The 20,223-nt window shown below is 37.8% G+C and overlaps 1 protein-coding gene across 2 annotated transcripts in view; it reads right to left on the reverse strand.

Moving 5' to 3' along the window:
* Positions 1 to 4,558: 4,558 nt before the first annotated feature.
* The window catches only part of RASGEF1B (RasGEF domain family member 1B), a 36,824-nt gene continuing 21,159 nt past the window's right edge, over positions 4,559 to 20,223 (reverse strand). Inside the window, exons 5-14 of one of the 2 annotated variants that reach the window (XM_081304424.1) lie at positions 19,642 to 19,854; positions 19,097 to 19,171; positions 17,592 to 17,687; positions 17,378 to 17,480; positions 15,748 to 15,827; positions 14,599 to 14,694; positions 11,107 to 11,202; positions 10,594 to 10,717; positions 9,338 to 9,410; positions 4,559 to 5,961 (exon numbers count right to left, since the gene is read on the reverse strand). In XM_081304424.1, the coding sequence (XP_081160550.1) occupies positions 5,937 to 5,961; positions 9,338 to 9,410; positions 10,594 to 10,717; positions 11,107 to 11,202; positions 14,599 to 14,694; positions 15,748 to 15,827; positions 17,378 to 17,480; positions 17,592 to 17,687; positions 19,097 to 19,171; positions 19,642 to 19,854 (981 nt within the window). In that variant the 3' untranslated portion in view covers positions 4,559 to 5,936. Of the gene's footprint in view, positions 5,962 to 9,337; positions 9,411 to 10,593; positions 10,718 to 11,106; positions 11,203 to 14,598; positions 14,695 to 15,747; positions 15,828 to 17,377; positions 17,481 to 17,591; positions 17,688 to 19,096; positions 19,172 to 19,641; positions 19,858 to 20,223 lie in introns of both variants that reach the window. The other variant, XM_081304423.1, reaches the window with a different exon arrangement.

Below are 20,223 nucleotides of genomic sequence, written 5' to 3' on the forward strand. Positions count from 1 at the left end.
GTAATTAGCCTCTTATCCCTTCCCTCTTCAAACACAATTAAACAAAACACAAAAGAGCTGGGCAGGAAGAAGAGAAGGCTGAGGGACACAAGCAGGATGCTGCATTTACTGGCTAATTCATCTTTGAAGACTGCAAGCTGAGAAAGTGCTTTCTAAATCCACAGGCTATTAGACCCCCATCGCCCATTCCACACCAATCAGTCCAGACCCACTCCTTTTAAAGAAAACATTGAGGTTCAGAAGTGGGGGAGACTTTTCCAAAGTCCAGAAATCCAAGTGGTGTGCTTAGCACATAATTTTCACATTCTAAGTCTAGTGTTCTGGCAGAGTGCATTTCAGATTTACCCCATATCCCTAAACCATGTGGATCCCTTCTAATGACAGGTTTTTTATATGATTGCTAAAGGAAGATTTATTGGCAGGATTATTGGTTCTAACTAATAAACACAGGGGAATATAAACAAGCTAATGGATACTCATCATCTTTAAAAACCCCACAGTGGCTTGAATTTTCTTTGTTGATCACAGTGACAATACAGTGGAATCATTTCAAATTCTGTGCATTTCCAAAATTCAGATATCTTAAGGGTACATTGGAAATTTGTTCAACCAAAGAGAGGGAAATCTATGAATCCCCATTGATAACCAGACTAATAATTGGCTTGCTCATACATTCAACATGTATTTATGGAACATATGTTAAATCCCTATCGTAGCTCACCTGCACTTACAAGGAGGATTCACAATCACATTGCAAAAACTTTATAATGCCCATGATCCTCCAACTGTCATGCCTCAACCAACCTGACGACACATTCTGCTGAACTCACTTTCCCACAGTGATTCATCCAGAGAAAGATGATTTCACGCTAACTTTCTTTTTCTCCAAGCTGTGTAGGTGGAAAAAGTTGGAAAGAAAGCAAACTTTGTTCCACGCTAGAAAACCCTCCAGTTTGGCATCCAATTAGGAGTATATAATATTCTTCTTTATTCTAAGAAGCATCAGTTCCCTTTTCCTAATTCCCAAAATTATGATCTACAAACTTGTGCCTAGAAATGCAAAAGTGGATTATGTGTACTCTTATGTTTAAGTATGATATCAGTTAACTATATTCCAAGATAACTTCTTTTCAGAATATGATGATATGCATGTGGCTGTTTAGAAGTGAAGCAGTGTTTCAGGGTTGAGGAGAATTTAAGCCTGCTGGCACTAAAAAGGAATTAGCTACCTGGACTTTCCTCATTGCATTAAGTAAACAAACAAACTGCAACCTCTAAGTGGAACTGATTCTTAAGTACAGAATTAAGGCACTCTTCTGTTTTGTATGGGAGCAGTCTTGTCTACAGTTTTGAATGACCGGTCTCTAAACCATAAAGTGTGGATACTGGAACCCCAACACCTGTCAGCATCGAGTAGAGTCAAGTGATCTTGATTACATGAAGCAGAGAACTGAGGCAATTATCCAATCATTCAAACCCAGAAATAATGTTCTCTTGAGTTACCCAGGAAGTGCCCCAATTTACTATTAAAAACTCTAGAAACCCAAGTCTGACCAAAGCCTTTCCTTTTAACACATCTTAAGGGTAAAACAAATGGAGTTGCCATAGAATATCTTCCAGTTTTATATGTTTAGTTAGTAGTTTCCAGGTCACTAACCACATTTTTTTTTGTTTCAGGAAACACATTAAGGAATTCCTTTGAACCCTCAGCTCCAGCAGAAAATTGGCCTAAGCCTCTTTTCTATTCCCAGTCACTCTTTCTCCACCAGAATAGTAAGATGCATTTGGAATGGAGGCAGGCATTGTCTTTTGCTGAGACAGACCACAGGGTAAACCAAAAGCACCCAGAGGAGGGCAGAGGCCTTTTAGAATCTACAGCTGAAAATTCTTAGGCAGTTTTTTCCCAGTGGTGGGCTGTTTCCTTGAGGTTTACACACAGGAGGCATGTGGACAGCAGTTGAAAAATAAAGTACAAAAAGAAATAAAGCATGTCAGGAGAAAGTGTATGGGGAAATGGCAGAGATGCCCAGGGCCAGGTGAAGGGGAGAACTAAAGGCAAAAACCTTCAATGCAAAGACAACCAGTTTCTGATCATGTTGTGTTTGTTAGATGGAAGACAGGCCACCCCTAGGGAACTCTGTACTCAAAAACAAGGTGTACTTCAAGTAGTAAACAGTGTACTCTCCCTTTACCTATCTACACCCAACTTGTCCCTCCAGGTCCCAGCTCCAAGCCTGCAGCCTTGGAATGCATGACATGCCTGGGCAGAACCACCCCAATCAGTCTGACATTGCCTGGTGCCGTTCATGCTTGTATTTACCCAGGCTTCCATCCAGCCTCATGAAATTATAAATGTACCTATAAACCCAGTGGGGAGTGCAAATGCACACATGTACAAGAGGGAGACTATCCAACCATTTCCACAGATAAGTTAATTCAGGGTTTAAACCTCTGGCTAACCTGGACATTAAAACAAGAGGCTATATTTAAGAATGGTAACTCCATGAAAGCTTTTTGCTGAAACAGCTTCACATTTTTTAAGCCTAAGAGCATTTTAGGAAATTTTTTTCAGCACCATATTTAGGTACCTAATTCCATAATAGAGACCTCTTGACACTTTTATAAACTGTCTTGCTAATGCTTAAAAAAAAACCACTTAGATCAGGGGTCAGTAACCTTTCCTTAAAGGGCCAAAGAGTAAATATTTGCAGCTTTGTGAGCCATGCAGTCTCTGTCCCAATTATAAGACTGTGGCCATAGGCAGAAAACAGCCACAGGAAAACACTTAAGTAAATGAGTGTGGCCATCTTACAATAAAACTTTACTTATGGACATTGATGCTTGAATTTTACATGATTTTCATGCCATGAAATATTATTCCTCTTCTGATTTTTTTTCAACCCATTACCTTGTAGGTCACACAAAATAGGCAGCTGGCTAGAATTGGCCAGCAGCCCATAGCTTGCTGACCCCTGACTTAGATAGCTAAAGGAACTGCTGTCATCAACCAAAGCAGAGTCCAGGGAAGCCAGTATAAGGGGACTAGAGATGGCATCGTGGGGTTGTATTAATCATGTATTAATATATATTTTGACATGGTAAAAAATCTTGCTGGCCAGTGTAAGAAGGATCCTCTGAGGGCCAGCCAAGACTACAAAAAGACTACAAAGCTCAGCCCAGTTGTATACTCTTTCATTTACAAGCCAAATATCTAGCTTATAGCCTCCTCTAATTTTTTTTCTTTTTCTTTTTTTTTTTTTTTTTTTTTTTGATACTGGGGACTGAACTTAGGAGCACTCAACCACTGAGCCACACCTCCAGCCCTATTTTGTATTTTATTTAGAGACAGGGTCTCACTGAGTTGCTTAGTGCCTCACCAATGATGAGGCTGGCTTTGACCCTGCTATCCTCCTGTCTCAGCCTCCTCAGCTGCTGGGAACCTCCTCTATTTTTCTAACTTTCACATACCAAGGCAGTTTTTCCTGTCCTTCATCATCCATCCCAGCCCAGGTATCAGGCACCTAGAGACCACCCCACCAGCCCAGAGCCTGCAGAAATTACTCAAACTTGCCGGCCTTAAATGTATACCTTGCCCTGCCTTTCCTTTCCTGGGGAAGCCTCAGTAAAGGCCATAGTCCAGGATTTCTTTTCATTCCTGCTGTCTCTTTGCACTGGTGTTTCCTCTGTGGGTCTTTGAGATGTATCATGCCACCTTCTTTTGAGAAATGTCAGTAATATAAGACTTTGAATGGTACCGGTCTGTGTCTTTCCTCAGTTACCCCCATAAATTAAAATCTCCAGGTACAGATTAGGTAGAGAGGGAAGATGGGAGGGGAGGGGAGGGGAAGGGGAATAGTAGGGGATAGGAAAGGCAGCAGAATACAACAGTCACTAATATGGCATTATGTAAAAATGTGAATGTGTAACTGATGTGATTCTGCAATCTGTATTTGGGGTGAAAATGGGAGTTCATAACTCACTTGAATCAAATGTATGAAAGATGATATGTCATGAGCTTTGTAATGTTTTGAACAACCAATAAAAAAAAAAATCTCCAGGTACAAATGAAACAGGAGTGCCTGTACTCTAAGCAAGATCCAGGACTAGTGACATCAGTGTCACCATCCCCCATCCCCTGCCCCTAAACCTACAGAATCAAAATCTGCGGGTAACAAGATTCCCCAGGATACTTGCAAGGTGCTTTGCTGGTGTGGTTTAAAGCTTGGGCTCTGGAATTAGAAGGCCCAGCTCCAATCCTTGTGCCTTTCTTTAGCTATGCGGCCTTGGACAAATTACTATTCTCAGCAGATCACATACCTGTTTTTATACACTAAAAGTGGGTGTGATGATCACATAATCTTAGAAAGCACCTGGCAAGTATTATTTATTTAATGTTTACTCTGATTCATTTTTAGAGAACAAATGCCCATGCGCGTTCTCCTCAAGGACACACATGTTCTCAGCCAGTCACCGCAGCTGAGCTACTGTGACTACAAGCCCACCCATACCACAACTCCACCCCTATAAGAAAAAAAAGACGCCACAACTCCTGGCAGAGTGTAAAATGTATTGATGACTGTAATGGGACAACTTGGAGCCGGTTTGGGCCTGCTGAGATGATGCGCAGCATACATGCTGTTTCTGGAAGCCATGTCCTAAGGTTTTTCATACATCTGTTTTGAACATGGTGTTTTGCTTTTTCATTAGCACAGAGTACTACTCTACAGTTTCTCCTAGAGTAAATATATATAATGGTTGTTTGCAGAGCAACTACAGGTTATTTAGATGTTTCCCAAGGTGAGCTATTTCACAAGTAGATCAATCATTGAGTTAACAGCAAGGTGTTTTTCATTTGCTTTGTTCACTGCTTGGGGGAGGAGGTAACTTCTCCAATTTATTCTGTTTACATGTTTAGTCACCAACAGACTCCAAAAGGTAATGAAAAATCATAGTCTGTTAAAAAAAATTAGAATGTGATTATTCCATGGGTTTTCCTAAGACCCTTTAAATCAGATCATTTAAATTTACAATAAAAAAATAAGCATCAACAACAACAACAAAAAAAATACTGAAAAACTTTGCCCTCCCACCTGTCGAACACAGTGGTCAACTGTAAACAGCTCAGAAGGGCAAAGAAAACAAAAAGTCCTAGCAAGGTAAGTAGCCCAACAGACAACACACTCTGCTTTTTTTTCCCCCCTAGTGGCTATTTTCCTACCACAGTGTTGAGCTTCATTATTATATTAAATAACTTATATGGGTAAAAAGGAGTTTGCTAACCAGCAGCCAACTCAAAACCTTGTAGGAAGAGGGAGGAGAGGAATTTACAACACAGCACACACTAAGGGCAGTGAAGTCCGCAGTCCAACCGGTCTTAGCCTTCTCTGGCAATACTGCTTGAGCTGAGGTCTGGGATCAAAACCAAGGGGGGGGGGGGGCTTTTCCCCTCCCTCCTCTCCCTTTTTAATTTAAATTAACAAAGAAACATGGGCTTCCTAACAGCCAGCGCTCAGCTGGGTAAGTCCCAGTAGCAGCAAATGTTCAACCAAATAAAAAACACACACACACACAAAAGAAAACTCCGTCCAGGTGCAGAGCTGTGATTCACATGGAAATTCCAGGAGATGAATCATGTGCAGAGCCGGGATCTTTAGAGAATTCTTTCTCAAGTGTCTTCAGCGAACATTTCAGTCTCACAGAATCTGAGTCAATCTGTCAGCTGTGGGAATGGAGTTTCCCATCTGCTCTGGAGTGAGCTCCCTTGCTTTGCTGACCAGAGCGCTCTCAGGGCTGTGGGGTCTTCATGAGTTTTCCTAGTACTAGATGCCAGAAAACAAAGGCCAGCCCCTCCAAAATCTGCATGATGCAGCAGCGGCAGCGACAGCAGCAGCAGTGGCAGCAGAGGCAGCAGCAACAGCAGCAGGAGCTTCCATGTGTTAAACTCTGCCTAAGAGGCTCGACCTGTGCAATAAAGTAAACCATTTAAGTCAGCACGCAGAAGACTATTAGTATTAGGATTAAAACATTGCCTAATATTAATTTTGTCTTTCCTAGGTTTTATTTTTTGTATTGGGAATGGAAACAGGGGTGATTGACCTCTATTCCACTCCTTTTTATTTTTATTTTGAAACAGGGTCTCTCTTAGTTGCTAGGGCTAGTCTCAAACTTGGGATCCTCCTGCCTCAGCCTCCTGAGTTGTGGGGATACAGGAATGCACCATTGCACCTGCCTGTCCTAGGTCTTAGATTCAATTTTATATAACCAAAACCTGTAACAGGATTGTGATCAAACTTTGAAGTCTTCTTTGCCCTTTAGAAAAATTGCTAGTCACTTAAAATAGTTTCTAAGGAAGACAGCAAAAGCTTTGTTTATACATAAGTGTAGATCTTGAGTGGTTTTATATTAAAACAAAAACCAAAAAAGCACAAAGAACATTCAAGATAAAAAGCTTAAAAGGTAGGTGCCAGTCTTATAATAGGAAAGTTTACTTAAGTAGATAAAAGCATCTTCTACAACACATTCTATGACCATTGGGATCATTTAAATAGTAAGTGACAAGAAAAGTGTCTGCCCTCAGAGGTGGATTTGTCATTGCCTTTGATGAATGTGTTTGGAATTAATGACTCTGGGAACAGCAAGAGAAGTGTCTATGTACACATATTTTATGGCTCTCAAAGTTATATACTGAAAAGTTTTCAGGTAAGAGCTATCATTCCAGAATATTTAGTATTTGCTTAACATGGGATTTTGTGAACTGTGACAGCCTAGTGTCTGCTGTTTATCCTTTTGGTGGGTACTATGCCTTGGCCAATGCAGTAAACCAATGTCATTCACACTGCAGGAGCAGGAGCTGCAAGGCAGTGTGTCCAGGGCTGAGGCGGACATGAGGGGAATGACCCTGCGTTCACCCTCAAGGGGCCTATCAGGTAGTAGGGAAAAAAACACATACACTGCACAAAACCACACATAGCAACCAACAAGAAAGGAAGCCTGCCTCAGGAGTATGTGAGTGCAGGAGGAACTTTTTGGGGAGAGAAGGGCCAAGTAGGAAGGAAGCACTAGATCTAGATCATGACCATGAGAACAGACAGGATGTATAAATGATGTGTGCAAGGCTTAAGCACAGACATGAAAGGAAGTTTGTTCCTCAAGCCTCCTTAGAAAACAATCTTAACATGTAAATTAGTCTTTTATACCAAAGAATATATCTTCAATATTTATACACATATTTCCTCATATGCCATTAATTTTGTTTTCGGCCGCTGCCAGTCCGCCCTTCAGTTCTTACAAGAAGTATTATGAGCACTTTGGAGTTGAGTACAACTGCAGATCCATTCCTGGACACAATGTAAGTCTGTACAGTTTTTTTTTTCACCTCAAATTTCTAAATTATCCACTAAATTTTCTGGTTGCATTTCAACAAATCAAATGTTCAATGCTATCATGTACTGTGTATATGGTACATGGAGATATGGGAAGGGATTATGCAACTCAATCTTTAGTTTTTACTATCAAACCTTGGACTAATCAATCTTACAACCGATTCACTAATCAGTAGGAAGGTATCATAACAGAGAAACAACTAAAACACAAGTGTTGGCAGGTCTGGATTATTTTAATGTCTGGATGCCACAGGTAATGTAGACACCACATATGCATAGTCAATCTTTCCCCTGGATAATTTTTTAAAAAATCTTCAAGAAAAGTAATAATAGCTAAACTATACCCAAGGGCTTTACCAAACTTGAAGTTTTTAAAAGAGAAAGGGTGGATTAAGATGAAAAAGTATGGAAGATGAAATTCACCTTAAAAAGGTTCATTTTTAGAGGAGTTATTTCCACATTTTATCTAGTTAGATGTGTAGACTTTAAAACTTATTTTTGCATGTCCAAATATTAAAGAATACCACACATATCTTTTAATTCAAACACAAAATAATGCAAAATTTAAATGGAATGTGACACAGACAGGCACAAAAAAAATTAAAAAAAAAAAAAAGAACTAGGGCATCAACCTAGCAGGACTAAAATGTCCCCAGGAATCATGGTATCAGCCAGCCATTCTTTATGACCCTCTTTATCTGTGTCTGAGGTACAAGAAACATCTTCAGTCCTTTATCTATCCCTTCAACTTGTCCTAAAGATAATAATTCTGATACCTGTGTACCCCATCCCTCCTCATTGAGAGGTACAAAGAAGGTGGCCTAAGTTTTCCTTTGAAACACACAAATCAAACATGCACACACACCAAAAACAAGTGTATCTTAGATACCTTGGTTCATGAAATCTAGCCTAATATCAAATATAATGTAAGCTCCCAACTGTCCCTGGGGAGAACAAAAGGAAGAAGAGAAAAAGTGCTTGTCAGCTCTGGTACATACCCAAAGGCATGCACTCCTGGAGCAGCTTAGTAGAAATACAATTTTGATTATATTATATGAGGCCCTGGACTGCTTTTACCTATTAAAGTATCTCAGATTCTTTTTGGGGGGAGGGGGACATACCAGGAATTGAACTCAGAGGCCCTTGACCACTGAGCCACATCCCCAGCCCTGTTTTGTATTTTATTTAGAGACAGGGTCTCACTGAGTTGCTTAGCGCCTCACTAAATTGCTGAGGCTGGCTTTGAACTAAATTGCTAAGGCTGGCTTTGAACTCGAGATCCTTCCGCCTCCGCCTCCAGAGCCTCTGGGATTACAGGTGTGCTCCACAGTGCCTGGCCATATCTCAAGATTCTTAAAAATGCAAATGCTAACACATTTTGTGTGAAAATTCTAATGGGATAGCAACATTTTAAAGTATGAAACTCCTTATTTTATTTAAAGTCCCAGTTTTCTTTCTCAAACCAAAAAGGGGTCTGATATCCAGTTAGTTGGTAAGTAATGGCCCCAACATTATCAGTGTTAACTGGTCCAGCATTAACTTAACCAATATTTTGTTCATTTTTTAAATCTCAGATCAAAAAAATATTTCCGGGTTAGAAGAACTACTCAGAGATAAGTTTGAACTTTTGATCTTTTAGACAAAAAAAAAAAAAAAAAAAATGGTGTTTTCTTTGTACCATACCATTGGATAATTTCAATTCCTCATTCTATTATATTATGGAAGAAAGAAGAACAGAGTCACTGTGTATTTGCCAGTATAAAAAAATGTAAAGTAATAAAGCTGAATTAGGGCAATGAAAATTCTAAGCCACAAAGATTCAGTTAGCAGGAAATATGGTGTAAAGGACTTGGAACAGGTGAACGGGGACTTCCCAAAGAATACGGGTGGCTTTCTTCATGTAAAGCTAATATTTCCTGTAGATTTGTATAGCAATGAGAAGCAACGAGACCCACCTTAAAGACTTCCATCTGTCTTTCTCTATATGATTTTCAGGTCCTTCACTCTCATAAGACGCCAAGTAGAGAGCTACAATCAACCAAAAGAGACCATGTGTCAATACTGGAGCCTGCCACTTATCCACCTCCATCCATCTCCTGTGCAACCTGAACCCATATTCAAGACAACTCTCTCTTTCAGGTATCAAATTATGACTGAGAAAGTTCATTATTTCTTGAAGAACATATAACATCATTTTGTCTCTGATTGACCCTCTCAGCAAAACCCCCAGGGCCTCTAAGCCTAAAAGACATTTAATTAACTAAGAATTCATAAGGCAAAATGTTTACAAAATGCAAACCACACAATGCTGCCATACACTCAGATTTATGTTCTTTACAATGAAAAGGGTGACAGTTCTTTTCTGGTACCCTCAGTTTTTAAACAACCTTCACAGGTTTTCTAGGGCAATTTTTTATCCTTCTAATATGTTTTCTTCTTTTTTAAATAAAATAGAATCCTCATCTGAAAACTTGAAAGGTTGTTATTAATCCTATTTATAGAGATTAGAAACAATCAAGTACACTCTGAAGTAGGTAATAGTCACTCAAAATGTTTTTCAGACATTACTGCAAACACTATCAATCTATGATGAGAAACTTTAGCCAATTGATGCTCTTGATTCCTATGATGTTAGGATATTAAAAATGAATCAATAAAACAAATCCCCAAGTCTTATGAACTCTCTCTCTCTTCTGGTGAATCTTTCTATATATATTCATTCACTTTTTCTGCCTTAATGTCCCTATAGTTTAAAAGACATTCTTTTACTTCTTGAAATGGCTGGTGATAACAATTTACTGTTTGGGGTTCCCCCCCCCCCACTCCAAATTACCTTATCTATTAACAAAACACAAAACATCTCTTTTCCATTGAAGCAAGTCCAAACAAGAAAAGAAAGAAAGAAAGAAAGAAAGAAAGAAAGAAAGAAAGAAAGAAAGAAAGAAACCCTCCAATAGCTTTCCATTTATGTTCAAAGCTTTGCAGATCAGGGATTTGAAAGGATTTAAATTTGGAAACACACCAGTTATGGATGAATATTAAGTTAAAAATTTTAGGGAGACATCATGAGGTTTTCTATGCTCTTAAGCTGGGACAGATTAGAGGACTGGCCTCTAGTTTTATGCAGAATCAAGCATCAAACATTTATATGCTTGTTTCCTAAATGCAGGATTTGGGGATGCTCAGTGTGGTTATAACTGAATGGCCTCACCATCTTCACTAAAGACTGGCACTGTGAGCAGATACTGCAGGATTTTCCGGTCCCTCTCAAATGGACACTCCACTTGTTTCCATGTCATAAATTCACTCACTTGTTTGGCCAATTCCCAAAATTTCTGAAAGAGAGCAAAGGAGAAGAATTTTAAAGGTGATCATCAAAAATTATTAAGCCTGCAAGAGACAATTCCCTTTAAAATGCTTCCTTTTGGTTTTTAAGCTTCTGTATTACATACTTAAGAAATTTAATAAAAACTGTATTTGCTAGGCTGGTCCAGGTATACATTCCCTCAAATAATGATGATGATGATGATGATGATGATGATGATGATGATACGGCAACTATATTCTACTTGGTTTTACTAATTTCTTATAAAATAATAGGGAAAGAGAAAGTTTGTTGTAGAACTACAGAGTCAGCTCTTGCAGCCAGGCCTGGGATGCAGTGCTAGAGAGGCCGCACTTCCCTCTGTGCCCTGATTTTTTCATCCTACTTTATCATACTCACCTCAAAGTTGACATGGCCATTTGGGAGGCGGTTGGCACAGCCCTCATTGAGGAAATAAATATCTTTGATTAAGAGACTGAAGAATGGTATCACAATCTAGAGAAAAATAAAAGATTCTAGTTTGTCTAGGTAAATAAATATTTAGCATCTCATCAAATAGTTCCAAGGATTAATAAACAACATTAACTCTGAGTTGCATGCAAGGCCACAATGAACTAAGGTATAGTGCTTTGTACACCTTATGTAACAGCCACTTCCTCCCTTGCATAATTTTGCTTAAAGTGCAAATGTTAATATTAACCAAAACATAGCGAGAATAAGTGGTACTGGGAAATAGAAGGGCAAATGCTTTTCCTATAGTTCTTCCTATTTCTCTCAGTGCAGAGTAACATGTAATAAAATCTGAAAATTCTAGTTATAATTAAAAGAAAAAATATCTAAAAGGCACTCTTGCTTTTCATTCATCAACCTCTTAGTTATGGTAAAATATTAATAGAAGAATTATCTCTGGAAAGTACTGAGATTTAAGGTGTGTGGCCCATCATTTATATTGCCACATCATTTAGATGTCTACAATTTAGATAATTTTTCCCCCTGGATAATTTTATTTGATCCTTGAGGGCATTGCTCAAGATAATGTGAGAGCTTATGGGCAATCATGGCTACACATGCCTATGGGATAAAGATAGCCTGTGAATGAGAAAACAAGTTAGCACTTGCTGTCATGGAAAATCACCTCAGAAGCACCTGGTACAATATGATGTGAGACAGATGTGCCACAGTGAGGGAGAAATATAAATGTGTGAGTTAAATTCAATAACTCTCTACAATGAACTTTCTTTCTTTCTTCTTCTTCTTTATTTTTTTTCTCGTACTAGGGATTGAACTCAGGGGCACTCAACCACTGAGCCACATCCCTATTTGTATTTTACTTAGAGACAGGGATTGCTTAGTGCCTTAATTTTTCTGGGGCTGCCTTTGAACTCGTGATCCTCCTACCTCAGCCTTCTGAGCCACTGGGATTACAGACATGTGCCACAGTGTCCAGCTTGAACTTTCTTTAACAATAATTTCCTGCCTGAATTCTTTGGTTTGATGGAGTGACATTTTACAATAATTAATCCCAAATAATCTTTAATTAAGTAACCTAAATCTTACTATACCCATTACCAAAAAAAAAGAAAAAGGCTCAGATATAATAACTTCCACTTTTTCTAAAATGCCAACATATTTTTAATGATTCTAAATTTTCTACAATACAAATAATATACCAAACATATATTGTGGGTCTCTTATTTCCTCAAGATCATGGTTTTGAAGTTTCCTAAGCTCATGGCTCATGTGGCACTTCTATACCAAATAAACAGGAAAACATACCCCTGAAGTAATTTTAAAAAGGTGTTCATTATTTTTTTGTTTCACTGATTTCTGAAAATAAGCAAATTGAATCTTCAGTTTTGATAGCTCTCTTGAATATGCTTTTAATCATTTGTTTTTGTCTGTGAAGTTGCTAAGGCTGAATTAGTAAAGATCTCATTACCTTCTCCTTCTAATGTTACTGGCTATTTTTCTATGGTGTTAGAACTAAGACACCATCAGAATAATGATAAAAGTATACTTCAACAATCAACAAAAATTACTTAAGGGTGAGAAGTGCTGGACTCTGTCAGACATCAGTTAAGAATTTGGAACCACCATTTACTGGTGGTGGTAAGAATTAGAAGTTGGCAAACTGTAGCCCCAATTTTGGATGGTTTAGGAGTCACATATTTTACATTTTTAAGTGGCTGGATAACAATCAAATGAATAATACCTTATGATACATGAAAATTACATGAAATTCTAATTGCAGGGGCATAATGGAACACAGCGATGCTCATCCATCAAAATATTGTCTATGTTTGCTTTTAAGCTACTACCCAGGTGGGGTATGCCCTAAAATATAATGGAGCTACATCATCATATGACAGTCACAGGGAAATGAGAACAAAATTGTGATCAAGATGTAATATTTGTACATTGTAATAGTTTTTAAAGCAAGAACTATATTCCTGTGCTCTATTCTTTGGTGCTGAGCTATGAGAGTCATGGGGTGTTAATCATTTATTTTCTCGCATTGATATATAAAATTTTTCTAAATGCAGGCCATGTGCCTCTAGCTGGATTATAAATTCTGGGTGTTCCTCATGTGATGTTTGCATGCATGGATGCCTGCATGATTCTCTACTATCGACTGAGTTGCTCTCCCAAGGAATTGGAAACAGCCAATCTCCCTGAGAGTACTTCACTGTTCAGTTCCCTAAGCCCATGTTCAAGAAAGAAGTTTCACAGGCTTCTTCAACTTCTCATTTACCCAAAGATAATTCCCATCATATCTGTAGCCCTTAAATCTAATATAAAGCTAATGCAGTAAAAGTCAGAATATAAGGACTTTGGATTCCTATGAGCTAAGTGAATATACAGGTTACTAGTAGGAGAGAGAGTTTGGTTTTCAGAAGGTCTTGCCCATGATGCCTTTAGTGGAAGGACTTCTCAAGTTATATTTTCCAATTCCCTTTTTAAATGGTCTTAATTCAGAGAGCCAAAACTGTACTTTAAAGGTACTATTTTTTTCTGCTGGCATGCAGAAAAAAAGGCTCACAAAAACATAGAAAGGCTAAGGGATTGAAAACCATGTGATCCTATGAGGAATGGTTAAAAACCTGGAGACATGATGGAGATGCTGTAAAGTATTTTTTTACCCCCCGCCCCACACCTTTTCCTTTATTTGTTTACTATATAATTTAAGGTAAAAGAGAGCCAGAATCTAACGGAAGATAACACCACCAAGCAACCTTCACTAACCATTTACTAAAATGAGGTAAGTACTTCTCAAATAACACCATGGCCAACATTGAGATGACTTGCCTTCCTCTGTAAGGAAATATGACAACAAAATGTGCCAAGAGAGGACCCTTAGATCCAGGGTAGTATTGCTTAAGCATAGACAGGGAGAGGATCATTAATTTCTCAGACATCATCCCTGTACTTTTTGCTGCCACCTGCATATCCAATTAGTAACAGCAGGCCTAATGCTATAGCAACTAGCCTACTTTCTGAAAATAAATGACTTAACCATGGGAGGTAAGCTAATTCTTTTAAAAGAAAGGGTTACATTAAGTCAGGCACCTTGTGCAGAGCTTAAATGTCTGTTTTCCATTAAATTAAATTACCCTCTAATGCTATTAGTCACCTTAATATGTGACTTATTATTTAAACACAAGGTGCACTACAAAATAAGCACTTTAGTAATGTACCAATAACACAGTACTATGTATTTGCAAAGTTCTTTAGCATTCCTCTTTCCCTATGTGTCAAGTGATAAAATTTCTATGATGTGCATCTGTCTTAGGTATGAATAGGTAAAAGAAGCTCAGTAAAGTAGTTCCCATTGCATTGCAGTGTAAAACGTGGTGACTCTATCATAAATTACACACTGCTTTACGTGCATACCTTTTCTCTGCTACTATGAGCAGTCAAAGACCTTTGTGCTGCCCCGCGAAGAGCTGTTCGATAATTATAGAAATTGCTGGAAGGGTCCATCTGATGCTACAGATAAAAGAAAGAAGAGTATTAACCACTTATTTCTCATCTGTAGAAGTTTAAAAAATCACAACTTAAACTAAACATAAGCAATTAAAAATAAGTTAGGGAACTCATTAGGAATAAGATGTATCCCTCTTAAACACATATTTGTACACACAACACATTAGAACACAAATGTTTTCTTTTCTGATGTTTGGTTCAGTTTCACAAGCTAATGTCAATTTTGATCATGTTAAGGCTAAACCAATCTGTGTTGCTAACTCTTGATATCAGATTTAAAACTGATAACCAAGAGTCAAACCTCAACATTAGAAAATTTTCCTTTGACGGTCACTGGCTAGGTAATGGTTAGTCACTTTGTAGGGAATTTGTTATTTACATTTGATAACAAATCATTCAAAATAATTGAAAGCATACCATTTTGCAACAAAGAAAACAAATTTATTAGATAACATGAATAAGGCATCATAAGAGATATCTAATGATAATTTACAATTGGGGAAAAACTTGGGAAAGAATGCTTATATTTCCAAAGACAATAGACTGAAAGCATCAATACACCTAGGGAATAGATGAATCAATTAGATTCAAACACACATGCCTTGTGCACAATTCTTACCATCCTCACAATTACATGGGAAGGGCTTTGCACAAGTTAGCTGCAATTGTTGAAAGAATGGTGAAAGAATACTCTGTGGGAATGAGGAAATCCTAACTGAGACACTACAGATAAATTAAATAGATAAATAAATCTAGTTTAGGCAAACTGAGACATAAACTCCTCAACTGTTCAGGACCCCAACTCTATTTCCGCATACAATGTGTTGTGATTGACAGTCAGCACTTCTCCAGTTAAACTCAAAATGGACACTCTTTTTATAAAAAGACTAGTCCAAAACCTGATTTATTTTCCTTTTCTGAAATCTGAATCCCTTTCTTTCCCTTTGGTCTGTAAGGCTTTTTCTTGTGCAACACTATCAGAGACGACAGATGGAACAAATGAATCCCATTTTCCAGGTATAAAACATTTAACAGTAAAACATCAGTTTCACTTACCTCAAGAATGTCAAACTTTGCAGTCTTCACTTTGGCCCAAGTTTTTTTTAGTCGAGAGACTGGGCTCATATTCATGCCAGCTTCACATTTAAAATGCATGGGAGGAAGAGAAAATTGAAATAGAGATATAAGAAAAGCTATTCCAATTTATACTACTGAAAGTGTTCAGTACTAAATGTAAGTAATTGGATTCAACAAATTGTTAGTAAGTGATAAACTCCAGCTTTACAACTTTTTCTTGCAAATTCTCCTCCAGCCCAGAAACAGCATAATGACACATTTGCTTTGAGTAGAGGTAAGCACATTTTTTTTTTTTTTTTTTTTTTTTTTTTGGTAAAAGGAAAAGCAGTAAACGTCTTAGGCTGTGCAGGCCATATGGTCTGCATAGTAACTACAAAACATTGTCATGTTATGGTGCATAAGCAGTCATAGGTAATTATATAAACAAATTTCTATGGCTGTGTTGAATAAAACTTCATTTTTGGATGCTGAAATTTGAATTTATATTATGTTCACGTTAGAAATATTATATTATTTTGATTTTTTTTTCAATCATTTAAAAATATTCAAACTCTTAGATCACTGGTCATAAAGAAAATAATAGTGGGCCAGATTGGGCCACGAGCTGTAGCTTCCTGATCCCTGACTGAGCTTCCATCAGTCAGTTGTTAACTGGACATCCCTGGGAAAATTTCTTTCCTCTGGAACTCAGCTTATTCTTGTAGGAATGTTGAGTGGATTAATAAGATGATAAATGCAAAGCATGGATGACATGCTTTGACATTTTTTTGATGGCAGAAGAGAGAAATTAAGTAATCTTTTTTATTAGACTGTGAACCTTTCAGATTTCTGTCTCAGATAATCTTTCTGTTCACTGTTTTCATGGAGTGAGTCAAATAAAAAACAGTTGAAATCTGGCCAGTATTTTTATGAGAGCAGCAAAGGGGAAATTATATGCAAACAAAATGGAATAAAGAATTAGAGAAGGGGGTTTTGTCAGTAATTCAGATTACTGAATTAAATTCGATAGATTCTCTAGCATCAAATTGACCCTAACTCCTTTGTTCTTTTATTCATATATCTACTGAGCACCTATAATGTGTAGGATGGCCATATAATTTGTCATATAAACTAGTACATTTTTCAAAGAAAGGGTCACTATCAATAATTATAGCAAGACAACAGGTATAAACTAGAACACCTAAGACTTGTTATTTCATGTCCTATGTTTATAGAATGAATGGAAAGTAACATGGTCTCTGGCATTAAAAATCTCCATGATATATAGAGTAGCAGGTTGGTATGCTGGAGTAGTAAGTAAGGACTGCAACTTTAAGTACAGGAACACAGGCAATCAAAAAATGATCAGTTCTCAGCTTTTATAGATGAATATTTAATTGAAGATAAATTAAAAGTATTCCACGAATTCTTGCATACTTAAGAAAGATTAAGTATACTTGCTTGTACCAATTTGGCTATTTAAAACATTTTGAACATTCTAAATTTCAATATTCAAAAGTACATTTTTCATAAATAAAACTATTTGCAGATTTTTGGTGAACACATTTCACAATTTTATACATTTTGCTTTACAGAAATAAAGGACACATATCCACCAGAAAATACTCACAGATTATTGCCATCAAGGAATTAAAGTTGCCAATGTTGAAACATTCTCGAGCTACATCAATGAAATACTCAATCATTCTTGCTCGGTGTTTCTTCTTTACAGGCTAAGTGGAAAAAAGGATGGAAGGCAGTTATCCAACATGCAGGCCCACAAATGTAAAGAAAGTACGAAAAATAATCAAGACCCAGAAGACAGAGAAAATTCATTTTCTCACCATGCAGATTTCAGTAGCAACCAAGTAGCTCAAGCGATTAAACCATTCCACATAAGCTTCTAAGTTTCGTGTTTTCTTCCGATCACTATAGCAACTCTATGGAGAAACCAAAGTGCGTGGGTAAGTTAGAAAAAAAAAAAAGACTAGACTGGGCTCTCATGTTGTCCAACATGGGGACTTGATTCTCAGTTTATGGATTAGGAAGGCTTTTTAGGATGACAGGAAGAGGGAGAGGAGGGAAGAGGAGAGGCCACCAGGACCATTAGCATTCTTGATTATTCTTACAGAAATACCAAAATCTCTTAGGTTCTGTGAAACCTGAGGTCTAGAAATATACTCTGATGCATGCACAAAAATACCCCTCCCTACCTTCCCAAGAAATTAAGTTACTTTGGGTAAGATCTGTCCTCAGAAACACAATTCAAAGGAAGGGTTCTGGCTGCATTCAAAAACAATCTTGCACTGATTAATGGGATACAAATACCAATTGCTATCAACACAGGAAGGAGAGGCCAACAGGGCAGGGGCCTCGAAAACCTTTTCCTAAAATTAAGCTGCTGAACAAAATTTTGGATCATCGTGTATCAAGAAACAAAATATCTTCCAAAGATGATAAATAGAAGTCTACGCTATCCTGGTTCTTAGGAGGGTGAGTGATACACTCTTCAAAGGCAAAAGAAGTTCATCTCATCTTGGAGTTCAAGGCCAAGCTTGAAGAAGTTCATTAACCCCTTTGCATTTTTTCCAAAAGAAACAAACAAAAAAGTCCACTAGCCTTCTATTGCAAAACATATTCTTCACTTCCCGTACTGAGAGGAACTACTCTAAGGCCGGAAAACAGCTGTTGTCCCTACTCCCAGAGGGGACTTTCATCAGCGGGTGATGCAGTCTTTTTTGCTTTATAATTAAAAATGCTTAGGGATGGAGGTTACTGGAAGATAAAATTCTTACATGTGTACACTGATTTTATATTCTGTGTCCAGTATTATTTTCTTAATGTGTGGGCTCCACCATAAACCTGACATGAGGGATCTACCTTCAAACAAGAGGCAAAATAGCGAAGATTGAAGATTCGTGCTCAGCAGGCTGGATGTATGTGCATCCTGTCTTTCCTGCCCATGCTATTGTTGAATCATGAGCACAGCATTGTTATTTTTATTTTCTTTCTGGCTTAATCTGCTAAAATCATTATGCTTTTATCTTCTACCTTCATTACCACAAATGCCTGCATCTACTTGCTATAAAGGGCTTATTACATTCCCTAATAAGGATAAAAGACAGGCTAAAAGTTAGTGATGGGATAAGATTATTGTAAAGGCACTCAGAGATCTGGCTCAAGAAGAACTGCAGTGAATCCCACATGGCTAATGAAAGAAACTAACTAACTAACTTCCTGATTTTAAAACCTAAAACAGAATAGTTTTAGCCTGGATGTCTTATCTATTATCATAAACTAAGGCGTTCCAGTTCTAGTCTTAGAACTGACCTCTAGATGGATAGATTACCTTGTCATTGTCCAAAGGGTCCTTCTGCACAAATGCCTGAACAAATTCTTCTGGCCCGATATAATTAAGCCTCTCCTGAAATGAAAATCCAGCATTATCAACAGCATTAAAGAAAATGAAAAGTCAACTCCTTCCAATGGCTTTTGGCATCACCCCCATTTCTTAATGCAAATTATAAAATAAGCTTTTAACCCCCAATTGTTTCATTATCTTCAAGGTCTGAACAGAGGCAATTTTCTGCTTAGGTCAACGTTCTATAAGATAGTTGAAGACTGAGCCAGTCATGGAAAAATTAATTAGAGGCAGAAAATGAGGAAGGTCAATGAACTCTGCTTTTCATTTTTGTTTAGTGTTTATTTGCAAGTAAATTCCCAGAATATCAAAAGCATTCATATTCAAATGCCTACAAATCCTATTTCATAGATTATTTCCCATTTGGAATACTCTGACCTCTCTTGTGACATTATTGCTGGCAGATACATTGTCTGGTTGCCAAAGCAAACAAAACATGTGGTTGCAAAGGGCAAAGATGACCAGGGCCTCACCAGCTCTATGTGAGTCAGCTGCTGGGCCAAAGTGTAAGGGTCGCTGCAGATAGTAATGATATCCCTCTGTATGGACTGTGGCTTGGTCTTGAGAACTGTGAGCCGATCAGTAGATGTCGAGCTGATTTTTGCCAGAACTTCCTCATACTGGCTGAGGGCAGCAAGTTTACGGATGAGACACTGCATCATCTGCTGGACATTTTTCCGGTATGTCTGCTAGGGAATAAGCAAAGAATTACAATCTTGCTCTGCATGTCCTTTTTCAGTACTAGGCAGCCTCAGGAACTATGTCTGTGAGTGATTTTACCTTGAGATTGGGCAATCAACTTAGTTCAGGAAACCTACAAGAGGATTCAAATAGCCCTAATAGTTTAAAAGAGACACAAACACATCAAGTGTCTTTCCAAACCTGTAGAGTTTAGTCATTGTTATCAGGTTGCTATGGACAGTCCGATTCAGGTTGGGCCTTGAAAACACTATAGACATTACAGATGAGCTATCAAGGGGATCCAGTGTTAATGAAGACTACACACAACTAACTGCTCTCTGGTAGAAATGCATCTGTTTACTTTTGGAAGGATA

Source organism: Spermophilus citellus (genome assembly GCF_964194105.1).
Source record: "Spermophilus citellus genome assembly, chromosome: 8".
Lineage (NCBI taxonomy): Eukaryota > Metazoa > Chordata > Mammalia > Rodentia > Sciuridae > Spermophilus > Spermophilus citellus.